The sequence below is a fragment of the Atractosteus spatula genome, chromosome 12 (genome assembly GCF_055471065.1).
Source record: "Atractosteus spatula isolate fAtrSpa1 chromosome 12, fAtrSpa1.hap1, whole genome shotgun sequence".
NCBI lineage: Eukaryota > Metazoa > Chordata > Actinopteri > Semionotiformes > Lepisosteidae > Atractosteus > Atractosteus spatula.
Window position 1 is genome coordinate 29,628,269 of NC_142717.1, and position 19,251 is coordinate 29,647,519.

At 38.8% G+C, this 19,251-nt stretch overlaps 1 protein-coding gene across 1 annotated transcript; it reads left to right on the top strand.

Moving 5' to 3' along the window:
- Nucleotides 1-8,165: 8,165 nt before the first annotated feature.
- On the top strand, nt 8,166-18,211 carry tmem170b (transmembrane protein 170B). The gene is made up of 3 exons (XM_088929818.1): nt 8,166-8,328; nt 14,344-14,514; nt 18,081-18,211. The coding sequence occupies exons 1-3, from the start codon at nt 8,166-8,168 to the stop codon at nt 18,209-18,211; spliced, it is 465 nt and encodes a 154-aa protein (XP_088785944.1).
- The last annotated feature ends 1,040 nt before the right edge of the window (nt 18,212-19,251 follow it).

Here is a 19,251-nt window from a genome sequence, read left to right on the forward strand (position 1 = left end):
ATTGTGCAGGGCCATACCAAGCACTTCTAATAATGTTATTTCATTCTGAGACTATAATGGTGAAGTCCAATAAATCATATACATTCTGATTTTTTAAATAACTGATACTTTGGCCTCATAAAATCTATGTTCAATTAATAGAAAACAAATTAAATCAGTAAATTACAAATTATTAGAATTTTGATCCCAATAATATTTCCTCCTTAATTGCAATCTACTACAAAAAGTGCAAGCAGCCACAGAGCCGTCAGATTCAATGCTGAATATTTGTTTCCTCCCTGTCACACGCTTATCTTATTAATCTTATTCTTGCATTTGCTAAACTGTGCACTTGTATTTCACAAGAAATGCAAACAAAACATCAAAGGTTATTAAGGTACTCTAACTGTTAAAGTGATTAGTTCTGCTGCTGAAAAGAGGAGATGAGGTGATCTACAGTATGTAGATCTATAATAATAGCTCCTCATTATAAAGTAATCTTCATTAAATCTATGTCAAATACATCTATGAACATAGCACCAACATTCTATAATTAGCCTCTGATGTCTTCCTTTATTGAGCTGATAATTTGTAGTTCATTTTCAACATGATGGGTTGTGTAGTACAGACCCAGAATCTTACTAATGACATGCAAGGTCAACTTAATCGTTTAAATGGTTATGGCTTCAAATGAAATATATTTGTCCTATTCTATGACTAATACTGTATATTTCATTTAAAGAGTTTAAGTTGCTAGTGAGTCTGGATGACTATACCAGTGTAAACTTTACTTTGTCAATTGAATAAAGTTTTAAAAAATGAAGCAGATCAATAACACCTTGTGACCTGTCAGCTAACGTCTTCTCAGAAATGAATGGTGACACACCAAAGATCTTATTTTTTATGTTCAAAAACTGACTTCAATAGCAGATTTTGATGAACCATGGGATCTAACCATCAGACCCGCCCCCCTCGCCTGCCCATCCCATCCCTCTCTCCGACCAGAGAAGATCCCTTACAAATTGGGATCAGGTTCCATTTTACTCATGTCTGTTGAAATAACCTTCTGCAACATCAAATGAGCCAGTGAAATGGGAGAGTGTGGGACCCACATAGAAGGCCAGTCCCCACTCAGACACCCCAGGGATGGAGACCACTGAGAACCGGTTGAGTGAAGACAAACAAGACAAGCGATACACAGACGAACAGAGCTCATGGCGAAGGACAAGAACCGCTGTTTGAGTGCTGTTTTAACAGAGAGGGGGAGGGGACAGTATGTTAAATGGTGAGGAAATGTACCTAGTTTCTGCTGTTAGAGTTAAGTGTGTCATCTTTGTATTCTCATGGCTGCACATGGAAACTGGGGTGAAAATTATGGACTGAACTCTAATAAATAAAAAAACACTTTGCAGCAGTGGAAGTGATGTATTGCATTTTGACTCCGGGATTTTCTCATGAAATACCTCCACTATATAATGATCACAACTGCATATATGTCTCAGCCAATTGGTATCATCTCTCAAAACACAAGAATCTTTCTAGTCACCATTTTACATCTGATGGTGGAGCTGCCAACCATTCTGTTAAAGCCAGGACCCTGCCTATTTTCAGGAGACAGCAGGATAAGATCCTTGGACCAATTAGCTATAACTGTAATTACCAAACAGGCTAGATAGGCTAAATGGCCTCCTCTCTTTTGGAGATAGTCTTTTGTTTAAGGGTTCAAAGGGCTTAGTCACGACAGCAAAAGAAAAAGAACATAAATAAGGGAGCTGAGGGTATCTCCGAAGTTAGACTCTGTATTTTTTATTTTTTTTAAACTGTGTTTACCAGACAAATAGGAATTCGGAAGTTTAAACTGTGAATTTATTATGTGGCATTGTACTTGTTGTATTATATCTACTGCTACTAAACCTAATCCCTAACCCTTACTGTTACTGTAACTCTCAGAAATAAATGATTTATTGATTGTTCGATTATAACTGATTAAAGTTCACAGTTTTTTACTGTGAGGCATCCATTCAAACATATACAAGCTCTAAATCCAATCAGAGCTCAATGAAAAAATGTCTTCTGATAACAGCAATCTATTTTTTGGCTATAACCCGACATCACTATTTTCTCAGTTCACTGACCTTCTGCTTCTGCAGTTTCATAGTGATTTCAATGACACTCAACATTGTAAACTCCACAGCATGCTGCATGCAGCATTCAGTTGAACTTTTTGCTGCAGAATGGTGTCTGTGGTAATTATGGTTTTCATTACTGCTTTATTACCAAACGGTTTCTTAGAGCTTCACATAAAAAGAATGTTGCCTGTCTTTACACGTTCCGTACCTGATAATTAAATATCTCATTGACTTGGGCCTCAAACATTCATTAGACAGTGTGCAAATTACACAATGCAGTTAAGATATACAGTATACAGTATTCACTTCCAGTCTGCATTTCCTTTGAGCTGGTTTAATGGCAACATCTTATTTATTTCTTGCAAAATCACCTCCTCTGTATTTCACCCCTTAATGGTGGAACTTGTTGTATCAAAACTGTGTAGGGTTTCCAGTTTGAAGCTGATGGTTGAATTAATATGATATCAGTGCTTCCATTATTTTTAAAACCAAAGAGACAGGTATTTTAAAAATTGGATGATAGTTTTGTCTTTAATAACGATATATTCTCTATACAGTAACTGTTAAAGAGCTGCTTTATAACAGGCAGCCAATATGATGCATACTGTATGTTCCATGAATTTCCTTAGCTGAGATGTCTATATTATCTAGTTTACAGGGTGTTGTTACAGTATATCAAAGGCCCTCTGTGGTCCCAGATGCTGTGGGAAAAAAGTAAGCTTTTATCTTTCCAGGTGACCCTAAAGGCAAACCACAGCGCTAAAAATAAAAGAGGGTTTCTAAGAGGAGGCACCTATACTAGCAACTGTCTGGCACAGCTACAATGAAAACTTCTCACTTTGCTGGATACTGATTCTGTTGACAATTGTATTACTTACACTCCTGCTGTTGGCTATATTTCAGTAGCTTTGATATGAGTTGCAAAAACCGACCTTGGTAAATACTCTGCTTGACTGGCTCATAGAAAGGTTTTCAAAATGCAATGACAAGAAGAGTAGGGCCAGATCACATTTTAAAGCTGGTGAGAGTGACTTTCTCACATCTTAATGAAAACCTGAAAGTGATACAGAGTGAGAACTGGGTTCTCTGCAGTGCCTGTAAAATCCATTTTTATGCTTTCACACCCTTACTTTTCTGTCAGTCTATTTTTAGATTTGAAAGAAAAAAGACGTCTAAAAGCTAGAAAGCTACCTTAGAACATCCCTTCATCCTACAATATCATTACCTCCCTGTTTCCTTAGTGATTTTTCTTCTATGTTTATCTGCAATTATTTATTTTGAAACTTGTTTTGAATTAGTAATAAAAGTAGAAGCATCAGTAATACTAACAGGGGCAGTAGTAGGAATAGCAACAGTAGTAGTATTGTTAATAGTAGTAATAACAGTAGTAGCAGTGTTAATAGTAGTAGTATTAATAGTAATAGAAGCAGTAGCAGTACAGGTAGTAGTAAAAGTAGTTGTAGTAGCAGTAGTATTGTTATTAATAGCAGTAGCAGTAGTATTAATAGTAGTAGTAAGTATTATTAATAGCAGTAGCAGTAGAAGTATTAATAGTAATAGAAGTAGAAGCAGCTACAACATGTGGTAGTTTCAATAGTTGGAGCAGCAGTATTATTATTGTTATTGTTGTTATTATTATTATTATTAGTAGTAGTAGTAGTGCTGTCTAGAACAGTGCTGCTACACTGACTGGGGTCCTGAGTTTGATTCCAGACTGGGATGTCTTCTGTGCAGAGTCTGCACTCCAGGGCTCCAGTTTCCTCTGAATTGTCCCCTGTGTATCTATCCTGTGATGGCCCGGCATCCTGTCCAGATTGTGTCCAGCCTTGGATCTAGACTCTGGCTCTCAGTGGTGACCCTGTACTGGTCTAAGTGGTTATTGGACCGATTCTTATTATTTTTTCAACTGATGCATTTATCCAAAGCAGCTTGCATTCAAAACTATGCACAGTTTAACTAATTCAAATTCAAATTTAAAAAAACATCTTAAAAATTGAAATTACATTAGATAAGGTATGATTTGATTTTTCAGGATCAGCCTATTAAATAATATCATCAGCTATTTGATAACATTTGTTGTGAGGTTTGTCTACAGCAAATAATGACATGGCACCCCCAGGTGGCAAAAGAGACAAATTGCTTTAAAAGCTTCAGGCTCACCATACAGTATGTTTGAAAATCTGTTTCTAAGCTTTGGACGAATAAGTAATTGTATTGTGAAATAACATCATAGTCATCTGTGTAATATTAAGTATTCAAATGTTATTATTCTATTGAACTATGGGAAACTTGATTTAATATATGAATCAACATTTTAACACAACAGTATGTATTTTACAAATCTTGAAGAACTGATAACTCCTATAGTTGCAGCAAGACTGACCTTGAATTATAAGACCTCTACTGGATTGTCATCTATTAAGCAGAGAATTTACACTAAGGTCCTTAGCATCACTTTTGAAGAGTTTGGTTTTTATTGCCAACTGTACCAATTTTACAAACATCTCAAAGTCCTGTGATCTAGCACTGGGCAAAAGTGAAGTTGGGGCTGCAATCTTCAATCTGTTGAGAGAAGTAGCCCTCAGTAGTTAAACATTTAAATTCTATGCTTTTATCACGGAAGATTTCATTCACCTCTTATTGAAAATTCTATAATGAATAGTACTGTCTACACTTGTATTAACTCTAATGTGATATGACATTTTATGATGGGTTTCATGACAGCTTGTAACATTATAACATGTCAGCCTAATACACTTTAAGGTAATACTTCATTATTCAAAGGCTATTCATTTATAAAGTGCAACTTACATTACTGTATATACAGTACCCAGTTTCCTTGTGTTTCCATGATTATTTTCAATACCATTGTCATTCTTTTTTTTTACCTCTCCAAATATAAGTATAAGTATAATTTTCGTTCACTTCCTGTTTGACTTACAGTACAGCTGTCAGCCAAAACCTAACATACAATTGTGGTGCACTGAAGCCTTTCCCATTTCTGCACTAGCTTCATAGCACACACTTTTTCAAGCAAAAAGTCATGCAAGCTTCTTTTTTTACAAATTCTCTAGGTTCCTTAGATAAGGTTATTGACGACTAACCATCAATACCTGTACCTGTATTTTTTTTCTTGAAAGATCCTGTAACAACCTTTTAAATTTAAAAAATAATCTTGTTTCTTTTAGTACTTAAATCACTTAAAATGTACTTTTCTGCTGTTTGTGCTCCAATGTGAACTCAAACTACTTCGAGTCCATGTGAGCCCCCTGTTGGTGCTGTGGCACATTTCACAACAGTCTTTTCCTCATGGGGTTTGTGATTTCCTCCCAGAAAAGTCTATTATTTCTCAAAGGTCATCAGCAAATTAAATCTAGGAATATGTGGAGGATAATTCCAATCTGTAGAAAGATAAAGATCTTAAAAGATAAAGTAGTTCTTAATATAAAAATATTAAGAACTTTTGCAAAATATAACATCATCATAATAAATTCTGATTTATAGTAACAATTATTAGCAGTAGTATTATTCCTACCAATTGTGAAGGGTGGGTATTTGTCTTAGCAGTAAGAATTGCTTCTGAGCATGTTGTTAAATATTTTAGATTTGTGTTTATAATCTATGTTAATCGTAGTTGCAAGAATTGTATTGCTTAGCTCTCTAACCCTAACCTTAAAATATTTTGTCCTGCACAGTACACTACATATGACACAATAATGTTGCTACATTCTTTATTTTAATTTGACTGGATTCTGAGTCTCTAGCATGACTCTACAAAGACTCCAAAAATGCTTTTCTTAAAACTCTGTAGAATACAGCTTTAATATACAGTATGATCTTATAAAGTACTGCTTTACTATAAGACCCTTTAGAATATTGCTTAGAATCCTATAGTATAATTTAAGTATTGTGCAGATTATTGTATTGTCAAAGGACATATTTGACCACTGGATGAGCACATGTCAGAATCAGCACAGTGAAGGCTTGATTGAAAGTTGAAAAAATGTTATCACAAGTTAAGTACCAAGAAGAGAAACAAGAGGTGTGAAGTCAAGGGTTCCTGGCAATCTAGAAACTCACCGAAGACCGAAGTTCAGAAAAGGAACCAGAGTGGAATGAAAACTCAGTCTTTGATGCACTAGTACCTCCATAAGGACAACAGCAGAATCCAGGATGTACCTCTATTTCATTTGAACATTTAGGAAAAGAAATTCTTTATTGTTTTTCACATTCAGGGGATAAGGACTAGACATCTCAGAAAAAAAGGTACAGTTGTTAGGGTTTAGATTATCTACAATGTTAGGGTAATGCAGAAGTTCTGATCATAGGTGTAATTAGAAAAAAAATCTAAAACACAGGTTTATCACAATCAGTAATTTAATTTCTAATGAATACAGTTATACTTTTCTTTTCAAAAGGTCATATAAAGTACAGTATAATGCATATTGTACAGTATATAGACACTTTATAATGTATAACATTTCTAAAAGAACAGTTATACAATAAAATGCCGGAGTTACTCTCATTGTGATTCATATTACTTTATCATGGTGAACCTGAATGACAGAAAGGGATTCTTTTTTAAATTATGACCTGCCACATGTATTAATCTTTTCAGAGAGTTTTGTTCTTAATGGTGCAAAGCCTCCAGGGCCTGGAAGGGTGATTCATCAGTGTCCATGGCAAATTACGACAAGATCAGTAATCCCTGGATGCTTCTTGTTTGTTTAGAGCTGTCTCCCGATTTACTGGCATTGTAGAAAGCTGCTCTCAAATATTTCATTGTAAAATTTTGATTGGTTGGTGTTTAGAAGTTTGGATTTTTGATTGACTCTAGACTTCTGAGTGGAATTATATATACAACATGATCTTATCCAGAATCCTGTAACTGCAATTTACTGGTACTGTATCTCAAGTTTACTTGAACTTTTTCCCCCCGTATTTTTGCTATTAACCCTTTTAACAAACTGTTCAGCCCTTTCAATAATTAGTGCCTGATTGGCCAGGTCTTTTAAAGGGGAGTCTGAAAAGGGATAGGGAAGGTGTCAGTGACAAGTATGTTACCATGAATCTGCAAAGGGAAATAAGATGCAGTACAACAAACTTTATATTCATCCATAAATACCGTAGTCTTCAGAAAGAAAGGTATTCTGTTGAACCATTTACAGTAAAACACCTACAAGCAAAGACAGAATGTTTAAGCACCAGAGTGCAGTCCTTCACTTACCAGGACTCAATGTGCTGAATATCAGTTCCACACCTGATCTGAGCATGTAAAAGGAAAATTGGAGCAAGATGCTGCAGTGACTCGCAAAAGCTTGAAAACTTTAGAAGAAACAATCCTTTTGGCTAAAACATCTCAAATACCTTCTTGGTAAAACAAAATGACGAAGAGAGCAGTTACTGTACATTGTATAACAATGCCTGAATACAATATCTGACTGATATGTTTACTACTGTGATCAGCTTATATTGAGTAATATCACACTGCATATATAGTATAAGATGTAGTAGTAATAATAAAAATAATGTAATGAAATGCCGAACCATGACACATAATGGTTTGATGTTTATCAATAAATAATTCATTGATAAATCACAGTTTTGTAGATGTGGTTTGTTTATCAATCGCTGCGAACAACTGCACACAATATACTCTATGTATTGTTTAAAAACACTTTTTTTAAAACCGTTTTTAACAAACAAATACAAAACATTTTATCCCAACACTCCCAGTAATGTTACTTGTTTCTAACACAGTCCTGTCATCCGTATTTAAGAGAATTTTCCAGGTAGTCTGAGGCTAAAGAGGGTTTTTTTAATTATCACTGTTACTCCCCTTTAAGATTCCTGTCGCCTTTAAGTGCTTTGTAGTGGTACTGCTGATAGTGGGAGGACTGTGCTTGGCTCTTTACTTCATCATGGCCCCCAGCTCGCAGCTGCCTTGTCTAAGGCAGAGCAGACGGGCAGTTGGCACTACCCTTTCCAAAACCGAACCGCTCTATCTCAAAACCCATTTCAGGTAGAGGCCACGGCGAAAAAGCCACTTCGGCCTCGATGTCTTCATCAAGACCCTATAGCTTGTACAGTAACTTGACAAAGCGTTCAAACCCGGTCAACTCCGGTAGAAACATGAGGGATTACTCCATCAACCTCTCGGTGCATCAAGCGCTGAGTCTGTGGGTCCAAAGCACTGCGCCGGATCTCCAGCACTTCACAGGTATGGAAGCACCCCTCGCTTGGAGCTGTGAAAGTGCATGTGATGTTTAATGGTCAGTTTTTCATTTCCTTCCTCCGATGGAAGTGGTCAAATTTGATTTTTTTGTGCGCGTCCATTTTTAAAGAGCTAGGAGTACACAGTACCACTGACATAGCCGTGATGGAGAGGCACCTGTCGAAGTGTATATACTGTACATCACTGGTCGCTCTTAACAAGGCAGACTCACTGCAACATTCCTTAGCTTTATTTCTGCATCTCGGAACAAAGGTGATGCATACAGTATCTGTTCATTTGATTCCCCACATTCATCACACCTTGCCTTTTCTTTATGTCATGTTTGAGCAGTATAAATCGCATGAACAAGACCCATTAACTCAGTGTAAAGACAAATCCTTTTGTAGCGTAAAACACCACTTTAACTTTAAGAGATGGTGTTAATTATTATTGTTAAATGCTGTTGTTGAATATATATTTTAACTACGGAGGAAGTACTGCTGTTGTAGTACGATTCTGCAAGGTCCGCATTTTAAGGCGTATGTGCTGAATCTATCGGCACAGCCTGTGACATCACAAGCACGTCTTTTCTGTAGGTCCTTATGAAATATCTTTATTATTCCTACTTTTACAATTCGGATATGGATACAATGGCTGCTATTGTTTCCCTTTGCAGCAGTGAACGTTTTGATCAAATATTGCTGCCATCAAAATCTAGAAGCGTTTTCTTCGGCTAAGATGCAGTGTGCCTAAATGTAATATAGTAGTTAAATGTAACGTACTGTGCTAAGCACAGAAAATGTTGACTGTCTAGACAACAGTCATGAGACTTTCCATAGCCTGACTTTAGTTCTTGATAGGCACAACCTCAGAACCTTGCTGGCAAATGATTATAATAATTAGCAACAGACTAATGTTAATTGCAGGTACATGTAGCTTGTTTAAAGAGTAAAGATGCAATGAAACTTGTCTGGGACTACACAGTGAGGCCATGTCTGGTCCCTAATTTAGCAAAGAAACACCATAACTGTATTACTGGATACCAACTTTTAACAAATTAATCTCCACAACAAGTAGATTTCTCTGAGCATGTGGTCAGTAGTTTCGGTAGAGTGGGGGGATTTATTTTGCTGTTCAATAAAAGGACTTACTGCATCTACCACCAAAGCACAGCTCCACTTAGAAAATGTTGCTGCAGCCGCTCTACTCCAGCAGCTTAAAATATACAGTAATAGCCGAGGTAGAGAAGTACTTCAAACTATTGCTTTGAGAGGGGAGATTTCAATGTGCCTGCCTGAGCTGGAATTACAACAAACTCAGTGGTTAACCCATAGTCTAGCTCTAGCAAACAGGGACAGGGAATTTTAACTGTCAAAAAGAAGTCAGAACTGTGTTTTGTCTGAAGGACAACAGTTCCTAAAGCACAATTTCCTCACAATTGAAACCACTTGGCCTCACAACTCCAGGACACCTTGAGACAAGGACTTCTTCTACTCCTAATTTGAAATGAATAGGAGTATTTCAGGTGGGGAGCTGCGTCAGCATGCGCAGGCCGCAAAGGAACAAGTAATAGGTTTATTCCATGCTGAAAAGAGAAGAAAGAAAACACAACGTTTCGGCCGTGGAGCCTCCTTCAGGTGTCATGGTGCCATGGTGCCATGGTGTCAGGTGCCATGACACCTGAAGCAGGCTCCACGGCCGAAATGTTGTGTTTTCTCTCTTCTCTTTTCAGCATGGATTAAACCTATTACTTGTTCCTGAATAGGAGTATGACTTCAGCATGATGTCTTAAACTGATTTTACATGACATGGAATATTTTTTCGGTTATGAGACTTGAAGCTGTCAATAACCTTTTCATTATTGTTATAACAGAATTATTGGTGTAGATGTTGATCTATACAATATCTATCTTTATATTATCTACAGTATATTAATATACTGTATTGCTCCTACTCTCCTTCAGATTAACTGTTTTGTTTGCTCTAATTGGCAGCAGGAGGTAACTGTTGCTCACTCCATTGAATTAACAAAGATAAAATTTAGATAAGTGCAGAGATGTTAATTTCATATTAGATTATGGTATCGTTATGGTTCCTCGGAATAAATTAAGGGTCAAAGAATGCTGAATAGAGGTGTCACTCGGTGATCCTGTTTTGCCAGCTGAACATGTGCCATATCATGACTGAAAGCATCCAGCCATCCAACAGCTGCTGAGATGTTCCAGGTGGTCCAACTAAAAGTTCTACCTATCAAGGAATCCAATAGTTGAGAGCACCAAACATTGAAATGGCAGAGTCGTCTAAGAAACATACATGTGCGACACATGGATTGTTGCATGATACTTTGAGGAGCAACATAAAGTTGGAAATAATTTGTATTAAACCAGAGACAGACCTTCTGCACTGTTTACGTATAGCAGAATAGTTTCTCTATCAAGCTACTTTCACTTGTCTTAAAGGAATCAAAGGTCTTCCTCTACTTGGCATTCAACATTAAAGCAATGTTGAAATCATTAGGCAAAGATTATGAAGCACACAGAATGGTCTTTATTCTGGTCCTGAATTCTTCATAAAGTACATGTTCTATCACACTGAGGTCTTAAATTGTAGCCCAGGTTCAAAATCCAAACAGTCATTCACAATCTCGCAATTCACAAACACAGCTGGCTACAGATCACACACTGTTATCCTCCTCCCTCTTTGTCCTTCCAATATTTATTCAACAGAGACTCAACAAGGAGGGCAAGGCTGGTCTCACTTAACTGGGAACTGGAATTATCAGTCATATCACAATTATCATACTAATAGACTTCTTTATAAAGATGACAACAAGCAATTTATTAATAGAAGTGGCTCCTCTTGACCTGCCTGTCTCTTCATTTTTGTGCAGACTGACTCTGCAATCAGCTGATCTGTCATGACACCTGTGGTGATTGTGTGAATGATATGAAGATTTGCTGTTGAACCAGATATTGTAACGAGCAGTTTTCTAGACCCTATGCGGACGACACAATCCGGAAAAAGTGAGGAAACACTGGGGAAAAAGGTCATGCAGGCATACGGGGATGAAAACAGGGGGGAGTGTCCAAAGTGCGCTGGTGCACGGGGGAGGTGTGGCCGAGGCAAACAATCCAAAGGTAATCCAGACGGGGAATCCAAGAAACGGGCAAAAGTCCATGGCCAGGCGATCCATCCAGGAGATTAAAACCAGAAACTGGGTCGGAACCGGCAGGGGGAACAGGAACAGAGACTTAAAAACATGACGGAGCCAGACTCATCAGGACCCGGGCTCGAACGAAATGGAAATCAGATGCAGAGCCTCGATTGGCGACTGCGTCTGGCTTTTAAAGGGGGACAGGAAGGAGGTTGGACCAAGGGACAGGTGTGGGGAATAAGGCAAACGAGGAAGAGCTGGAGTGCCCTTAAGAGGAGGAGTAGCGATCGTGACAGATATAGTCTGTATATATACCAGGGATGGACATAATGGTGGCACAGTGCTTAGCATTGCTGCCTCGCCTCGCAGCACTTGGGCTCTGGGTTCAGTTCTGGATCTGTGGTGCTGTCTGCGCGGAGTTTGTAAGTTCTCACCGTGTTCATGTGGGTTTTCGTCAGGCACTCCATTTTCCTCCCACAGTCCAAAGACATACTGGAAGGTTAATTGGCTTCCCAAAAAATTGGCCCTGGTGTGTGTGTTTGTGTCTAGGGTATAGCCTTCCTTGGGCCCATTGCTTGCTGGCTCCCAGCATCCTTGCGACCCTGAATTGCATAAAGAGGTTAGAAAATGGATGGATATAGCAGGGATGCTTTTATGTAATCCCTGGTAAATGTAATTGATCATCTGAGTCACTAAAAAATGCCATTTTCAATACCAAAGCTTTGAGGTTTTCTCAGTTCCGGTTCTGCACTTCAATTGGAATTTATATGTGAGTTTAAATTCAGAAATGATCCAAACTCTGCTATCCACAGTGCATGTCATTTTTTCTGATCTCCGTTATTCTAAGTATTGCTAAACATCAATCCTCTCTGACTTATTCGTGCAGCACGGGCACAATGGGGGCAGAGCAGAGGCATTTCAGAAATATCTTATGAAAGACATAATGTGCCATATTGATTTCCTCCTTGTTGGCTGTTTGTTAAACTTTAAGATTAAAAAAAGATCTTAAAGATGATCTTAAAGATGAAGATTAAAACATGGACAATAGTTACGTCTTTCAACAGAGCTGTGTAAAGGAGTATAATTCAGCTGTTTTTTGGTAACACAAAAAATTAATCTCTCTATTGCAGTTTGTATTGGAAATTAATTTAACTAAATCAGTTAACTGTGCAGCAACCAGATAAATTGTAATTGGTCGGCATAGAAAACTCTCAGAGATTATTTTGGTCAAGGTGCAAGGAAAGAATTGGAATTAGGAAGTCAGATATTTGTTCTTCCCTGTAGGTAAGTTGGTCAATTCTGTATAGGCTTAGAAATTCACATCGTGATATGTTATTAAGGACATTATAATAACTTGCAGTGCATGAATGACCTTCTGTGCTAGAAAGCACAGAAAAGCAATAATAAAAACATCCAACAGTTTATTCTGTGTGGAATATTATTGCTGCTGTGGTGTTGGTCCCTCTGGATTCTTCAGTTTGTCAATTATTTTCGGAATAAAAGCACTATTTAAATGCAGTTGTTGTAATTGATTATATTGCATAATATAATTATTACTAATTAAACAAGTTTTTTGTGTTTTTTACAGTCAGGGAAAAGACCTACTTTATAGAATGCCAGGCATCATAAATAACTCCTTTTTCTATCTCTGCAACTGAAATATGTAATAACATTTTGTCAAGATAAAATTTAAATCCATGAATCAGATATTTGTCCTCTTGAAATCACTGTTGTATATGTATTCTTTAACATTGCTATCTTAATGATCTAACATGGTAGTGACAATAATTCACCTTAAGTTAATAATTAAGGCTCCTATCATCATCTGCATCTTTTGCCCTGTTTATTTCTCTCAAAGCCCAGTTAACATCTGTTTAAATAAATCTGGTTTCTTTAGAGGAATGGCTGGATAAGATCCTCAAGTCAATTAATGACCAATAAATAATTAAGGGGCTAGTTGGACTAAATGGCCTCCTCTCATGTGGAGCTTTTCTTATGTTTTTATGAATGCGAAAAGGCACATCAAATCTTAAGTCTACAGGGGTAGCTCCTTCGTTAATAATGGCTATTAGAGTATCCTGAATATTTACCTTTGAGTCCATTTATGTTACTTTGGAGAATAAAAGGAATCAATCCCCTGGTGCAACTGCTGATTGACTTCACACTCGTGCTGGGATGCCCTCAGACAGTGCCACGTGTGTTTCTGGTAGTATTTATATTGCTGTACGTGTGGTTTTGGCCCGAGCTCTTGTATTTAGACTGAAGAGCCACTTATTCTCTGAAAACCACAAGGTATTAGAGCCTAGCCTGATTATCACAGCGCTGCAGTGATGAATCCACTCCCAGTGGTGATCTTGTGTAGAACATTTGCCACTGTGTACTTAAGCAATACCATCCATGTGGATGTGGATGATTCATCTTAAGTTACAGCGCCATCATTTCCCAATAAGAGCCTGGGAGTAACAGAGCAGTTTCCTTTTACTACAAAAGGATATTTCTGCATGTGAAAACACCTTATTCCTATAAATAACACCCGTATAGTTGGGCTTTAATTTTGTGCAGCAAGGAATTTATTCTTAAATATTTGCTTGAGTGAAGGATTATGGAATCATGAGTCAGTTTAAAATTGTTTTTATGTTATTACTTTGGACTAAATATTTGAAGTGCACGAACCTGAGAGTTCTACATGCTCCTAATGGCCTGCTTGAATTTTTCTTAAATTTGTTTTCAGCGTTATCTTTCTCTTTGGTTGCTGTCCATTATGATTTTGGTGTGACAGTACAGCTCTGAGTAAATGATTGTGCTCTTTTCCTCAGCTGACCTGCTGTCTCCCTGTTGTGACCCCCTGTGGTTTGGTGTCATTACAGAGATGTGGTATTGTGTGTTCCTGTGGGCCCTGTTCTCTTCACTGTTTGTCCACGGTGTGGTGGGCGTGCTGATGTTCATCATGCTGCAGAGGCACAAGCAGGGTCGGCTCATCGCCCTCGTCCTGATCAGCGTGGGATTCCTGGCCTCAGTCACTGGCGGGGTCATCACGAGTGAGTTTTCTTTTCTCTCCTGACTGCGGGAGATGTCTGTGGGCTCACGCTTGAATGTCCCTCTGTGGTAACAAGTGCGGAATTACTTTTTCAGGAGGAATTGTCATTCTAGAGCATCTTTTCCAGGAAAATTCATTCCCTGATAAATGCTACACTGCATTTGTGTACTTTTTTGTCCAGTTTAAATGGGAGGTGACACAGATAGCCAAATATATTCTTAATCATCTTCATACAAAAACACTGCATGTTTGATCAAAGTTCTTGGGTCCCAGCTTTGATTCCAGACTGGGGTGCCTTCTGGGTAGAGTTGGCATATTCTCCCCATGTTTGCGTAGGGATTTCTCTGGGTGCTGTGGTTTCCTCCCACCTCCTGAAGACCTGCACTCTAGGTTAAATGGTGTATACATTTTCTGTCTGCATAAGTCTTTAAATCTACTGTCCTGTCCAGCATGTTGTCCCACATTTAGCCCTATGACTTCAGGATAGGCCAAGGACTGTGGAAGCCCACGGCAAGAATAAACACACTTCTGAGAATGGATGGATACTACCAAAAAGGCATTCATTTGTATTGTCAGAATGTAGACACTAATCCATATTTGCTGTTGAGATTATTTATCTACATATTAAAAAGTTCAAATGGGGAGAAATCATCTTCTTAGAATGAGAATACCAATAGAATAGGAATCAGAACAAGGACAGAGAGAGAGTCAGAGGGAGGGTGATAGACAAGGCTCAATAGGCCTGACTTAAATAGTCTGGAGAAGACGAGCGCTCATGGGTATCAGTGAAAAGGATGAAAGTGGTGTGAGGGACCAAGGAGACATGGATTATCAAAAAAGAAAACTGAAGTTCTGCTGGAAGACATTGTGGAGCTGAATGAGTTCATTTGCCTTATATAATCTATTGCGCGTTGGCTCTGAAAGCATTCTTGATTTTTTTCTAAATCTTTCCATAAAGAAAGGATACCCCACGGAATTTGTTAGAAGGTGATTTCCAAGGTTATGGCCAGTTGTGTTTGTGTTTCAGACAGGTAATGACTGTACAAATAACGAAGCGATAACAAAGTGATCTCATTTTAGACAATATGGACATGATAGGTGGCTGTTGCTGACCTGTCTGCCCAGGAGATGTCGTTATACCTCAAAAGCAGTTGAGGACAGTGGGTGGTAAGTAGGCCAGTAAGATTGTTTGTGTGGAATACAGTGTACTGTAACAGATAATGCGCAGGACTGCTAAACTAGGGCAATGTGCCGTGGCACTTTATTGAGCTCTACTGTGGATCAGACAGATTCACAAATTGGCTGCCTCGTTTTTTTATTGATTACACAAACATTGCTTTCATCTGGAATTTGTCACTCCTGCTGAAAGTTCCGGATGAGCTCAGCCTCTTTCTGCTCTGTTACCTTTCAGAGAGGGTCTCTGATACCTTAGCTTAGAGGATTGCTACTGTATATGCAGATCTCTTGAGCCACGTCAGAGCAGTGAATCAAAATAAAACTTATCAGCTGAAGTCCTTCAACCACCCTCCTCCCTCCCACCACCATGGAACAGCAACGTAACTCAGAAGCCACAGTGTGTGTAGAAGCTTTAAATAACAGGCCAGAGAAATAATGAAAAAATAGAATACAAAAACAACAGCAGGAGTTGTTTGATGTCTCTTTGGAACAGTTTCTCTTCGTGCCTTTAAGTCATATCCTCATATTAATTTCTGTTTATTTTTTAGTGGGAAACTTTCAATGTATACAGATTTATCAGTGTGCTCCTGACTGAAGAATCTTCAATTTTGCTACAGTACCTTGCTGCAATGACTTTGCCATGTTGTTCTGAACTTGGACGCACAGATGCATAGCCAATGTGTTTTTACTTCCTTGAAAACTCACTTGGTGGAAAGAGGATTGTGTTTGATGAAAAACTAATTGGATTTATGATCTGTACAGCTTGCATAGGATGTCCTTTTTGTTGCATTCTTGTAATTCATCATAGATTTTTGTTGTCTTGCTTATTATTCTAAAACTGTCACGGTCCTTACAAAGCAAGTTGGGTTCACTCACCTGTAGGTCCCTTTCAAATTAAACACAAGCTGGACATTGGGGTTTTGTATTTACTGTACAGTATGTCAGCATCACAACATTGATCGTCCTCCTTCACTGTCTTTTGTGCACTTATGTGCCCATAGAAATGTGACACTTGTTGCCCTTCAGCTAACAAATATAAGGAATTATTTATTCTGGAAAATAATCATTAGGACTTTGGACTTTTTTTACTCTACACTAGGGGACTCAATCTGCGTTCCTGGAGGGTGTGGTGTCTTCAGGTATTTGTACCACCCACGTTCTCAGTTACACAGTTGGGTTAATTATTCAATTAGCTGCAAAATTGGAATAATGGAATAATGCTTACCAGTATTCTGAAGTGATTTATCAGCCACTGTAATGGCTGTGTAATCACCTGGAAAATAGCTTAAGAATAATCCTATTTATGTCTACTTTAGAAAAACAATCAGATAAAATTGTTTTAGATAAAAATTTAGTTTAATTGATTATTCAGGTTGAAACAAAACCCAGGAGACACAAGGCCCTCCAGGAACTGAGTTTGAGTCTCTGCTGGATTGGGGCCCCACAGGACAAGGCTTGGAGACCCCTGAATTCAATAATACCATAAACATTATAGATCCGAAGACAAGCTGTAGAAACATGTGCTAGCTGAATTGGAAAGGAGGCCCATCATCCCAGCATGTAAACCCTTGTGGCTGTCTGAATTGACCCTGTAGTCAGATGTGGTGTTTCCGTCCTCATGATGCCCCAGAGGCATGTACCAAGAACAAGAGGTCTTGCTAGGTTACTTACAGTATGTCAGCTTTCTTTCCCATGGCACAGCACACCGAGAAAACGAATCCTGGTTCTCTGGCACTTTACTGTACTCAGCAGTCACTGAGGAGCAATCACCGAACAATTGTTCTGGGCCCAGTGTCGGAAGAGTGTGCAGTTAATGATGTGTAGATGTGGAAGTGGATACAAGTACACTGATGGAATCTAGAACTAAACCATTCAAGCCCTGAAACAAGCAGAAATCTAATTCTAATTAATCTGATTCTAAAATCCACAGGACGTCAGTGGGGGGTTTTGTTTCAAATCTGAGCAGATGAGTTCTGATCATGCTGCAACTTAAGAATGTGCTTGGATACACCCACAATCACCGCATTAAAGTACTGAACACAATACAGTTAGTAACAAAATTGAGCTCATGGAGAACAGAAACCTGTTGAGTTTAAATACATTTTTGGTACATGGCTCAAATTCAGTTCTTTTAGTAAAATTGCAGTCTAATTCTCAAAAACTCTCCTGTTGGGTTTTCTTGTCCCAACATACTGAAACAGTTACACCTGGTGATGACCTGGTACTGCTGTGTCAAGTTTTCACTCAAGATTGTTTTAATGACGAGAAACACTGGCATGAAATGTCAGTTCCAAGGGTTTACGTCTCGCCTTCTCCAGCTTCTTGTCCTGCCTCAGCTCTCCTTACAGAGAGTTACAGTCTGGGGTAACAGCGGCGTTGTCTGTCTTCTAGGTGCTGCTGTGGCAGGCGTGTATCGGGTAGCAGGGAAGAACATGAAGCACATGGAAGCCTTGGTTTTCGGCGTGGGACAGACCGTGCTCACCGTCGTCATCTCCGTCTCCAGGATCCTCGCCACACTCTGAAGGAGCACCCCTCTGCCCACGGCGCGAGATGGGCTGAATTCTGAGCTTCCTCCGGGCCTTCTGATTGGAGCCTACAGGAGGAGAGGGGACAGTACCCTTGGAGGAGTCGGCACGTTGGAGCAGGAGCCTTTCGGGGGCTGAGTTGTCTGCAGGCCTAGGTTAGAATTATCTGAGCACTCCCTGGTGTTCAAGCTGTTGCACTACTGCACCTCACGTGCCTCTGTCAAAGGCCAGGTGCAAGGAGCACATTGTCACGGCATCTCGAAGCCTTCTGATCACCAAGCACTTTGCACATCTCATGGCCGGCTTAACCCTGGCCAGCAGAGAGGAACGGTAAGAGCTGTACAAGGCTTACCAATATGCATGGGCTGCAGGATCTCTGCTCTGCATCAGCGTCATGTGCCAATAGGACTTTTTACAAGTGTAAATAAACTTTTTAAAAGGGACAAGAAGATCGAAACTGGGAGTCAGACTTTTGGTAGGAAGCCGTATTGTTTTCCCTGTGTGAGAGGGTATGCGTAAGGGTGCCATTTTGTTTGCTGCTGTTGTAAAACGTGAAATTACAGTCCTGTACAGACTTACATGTTAGATGTGAAAGTTCGGGCTTTTTTGCAGTAGCCTTGGGTGTCTGCTCCACTTCTGGCAAATCCATTTATAGATATGTGTGTGTATATATATTTATTTTAATTTATTCATGTTATTTTCTGCTATCAGTGAGCAAGTTCCTGCATCATGGCAGTCTGTTAACTCACAACGACCTAATAAAAGAGTAGCTACAATGTGCAGCGACAGTACAGATCATTCAAAACGTTTGTGCTGGAGGCATGCCAGTAGCTGAGAAACTAAATAATTTTGCTGGTTTTCTCAAACTACTTTTGCCTGCCTTAGTATTGTGGTGCTAGTGAATAGCACCCCTTTTTCTTTTGAGCTACAGTACAAAAGCTACTTCTCAAAACAAATAACCAATCCAATTATTCCACAGTATTTTCAATTACAGAGAGCAATGTGAGTTGTTTGTTAGCATAAGCAGTTGTATTGCA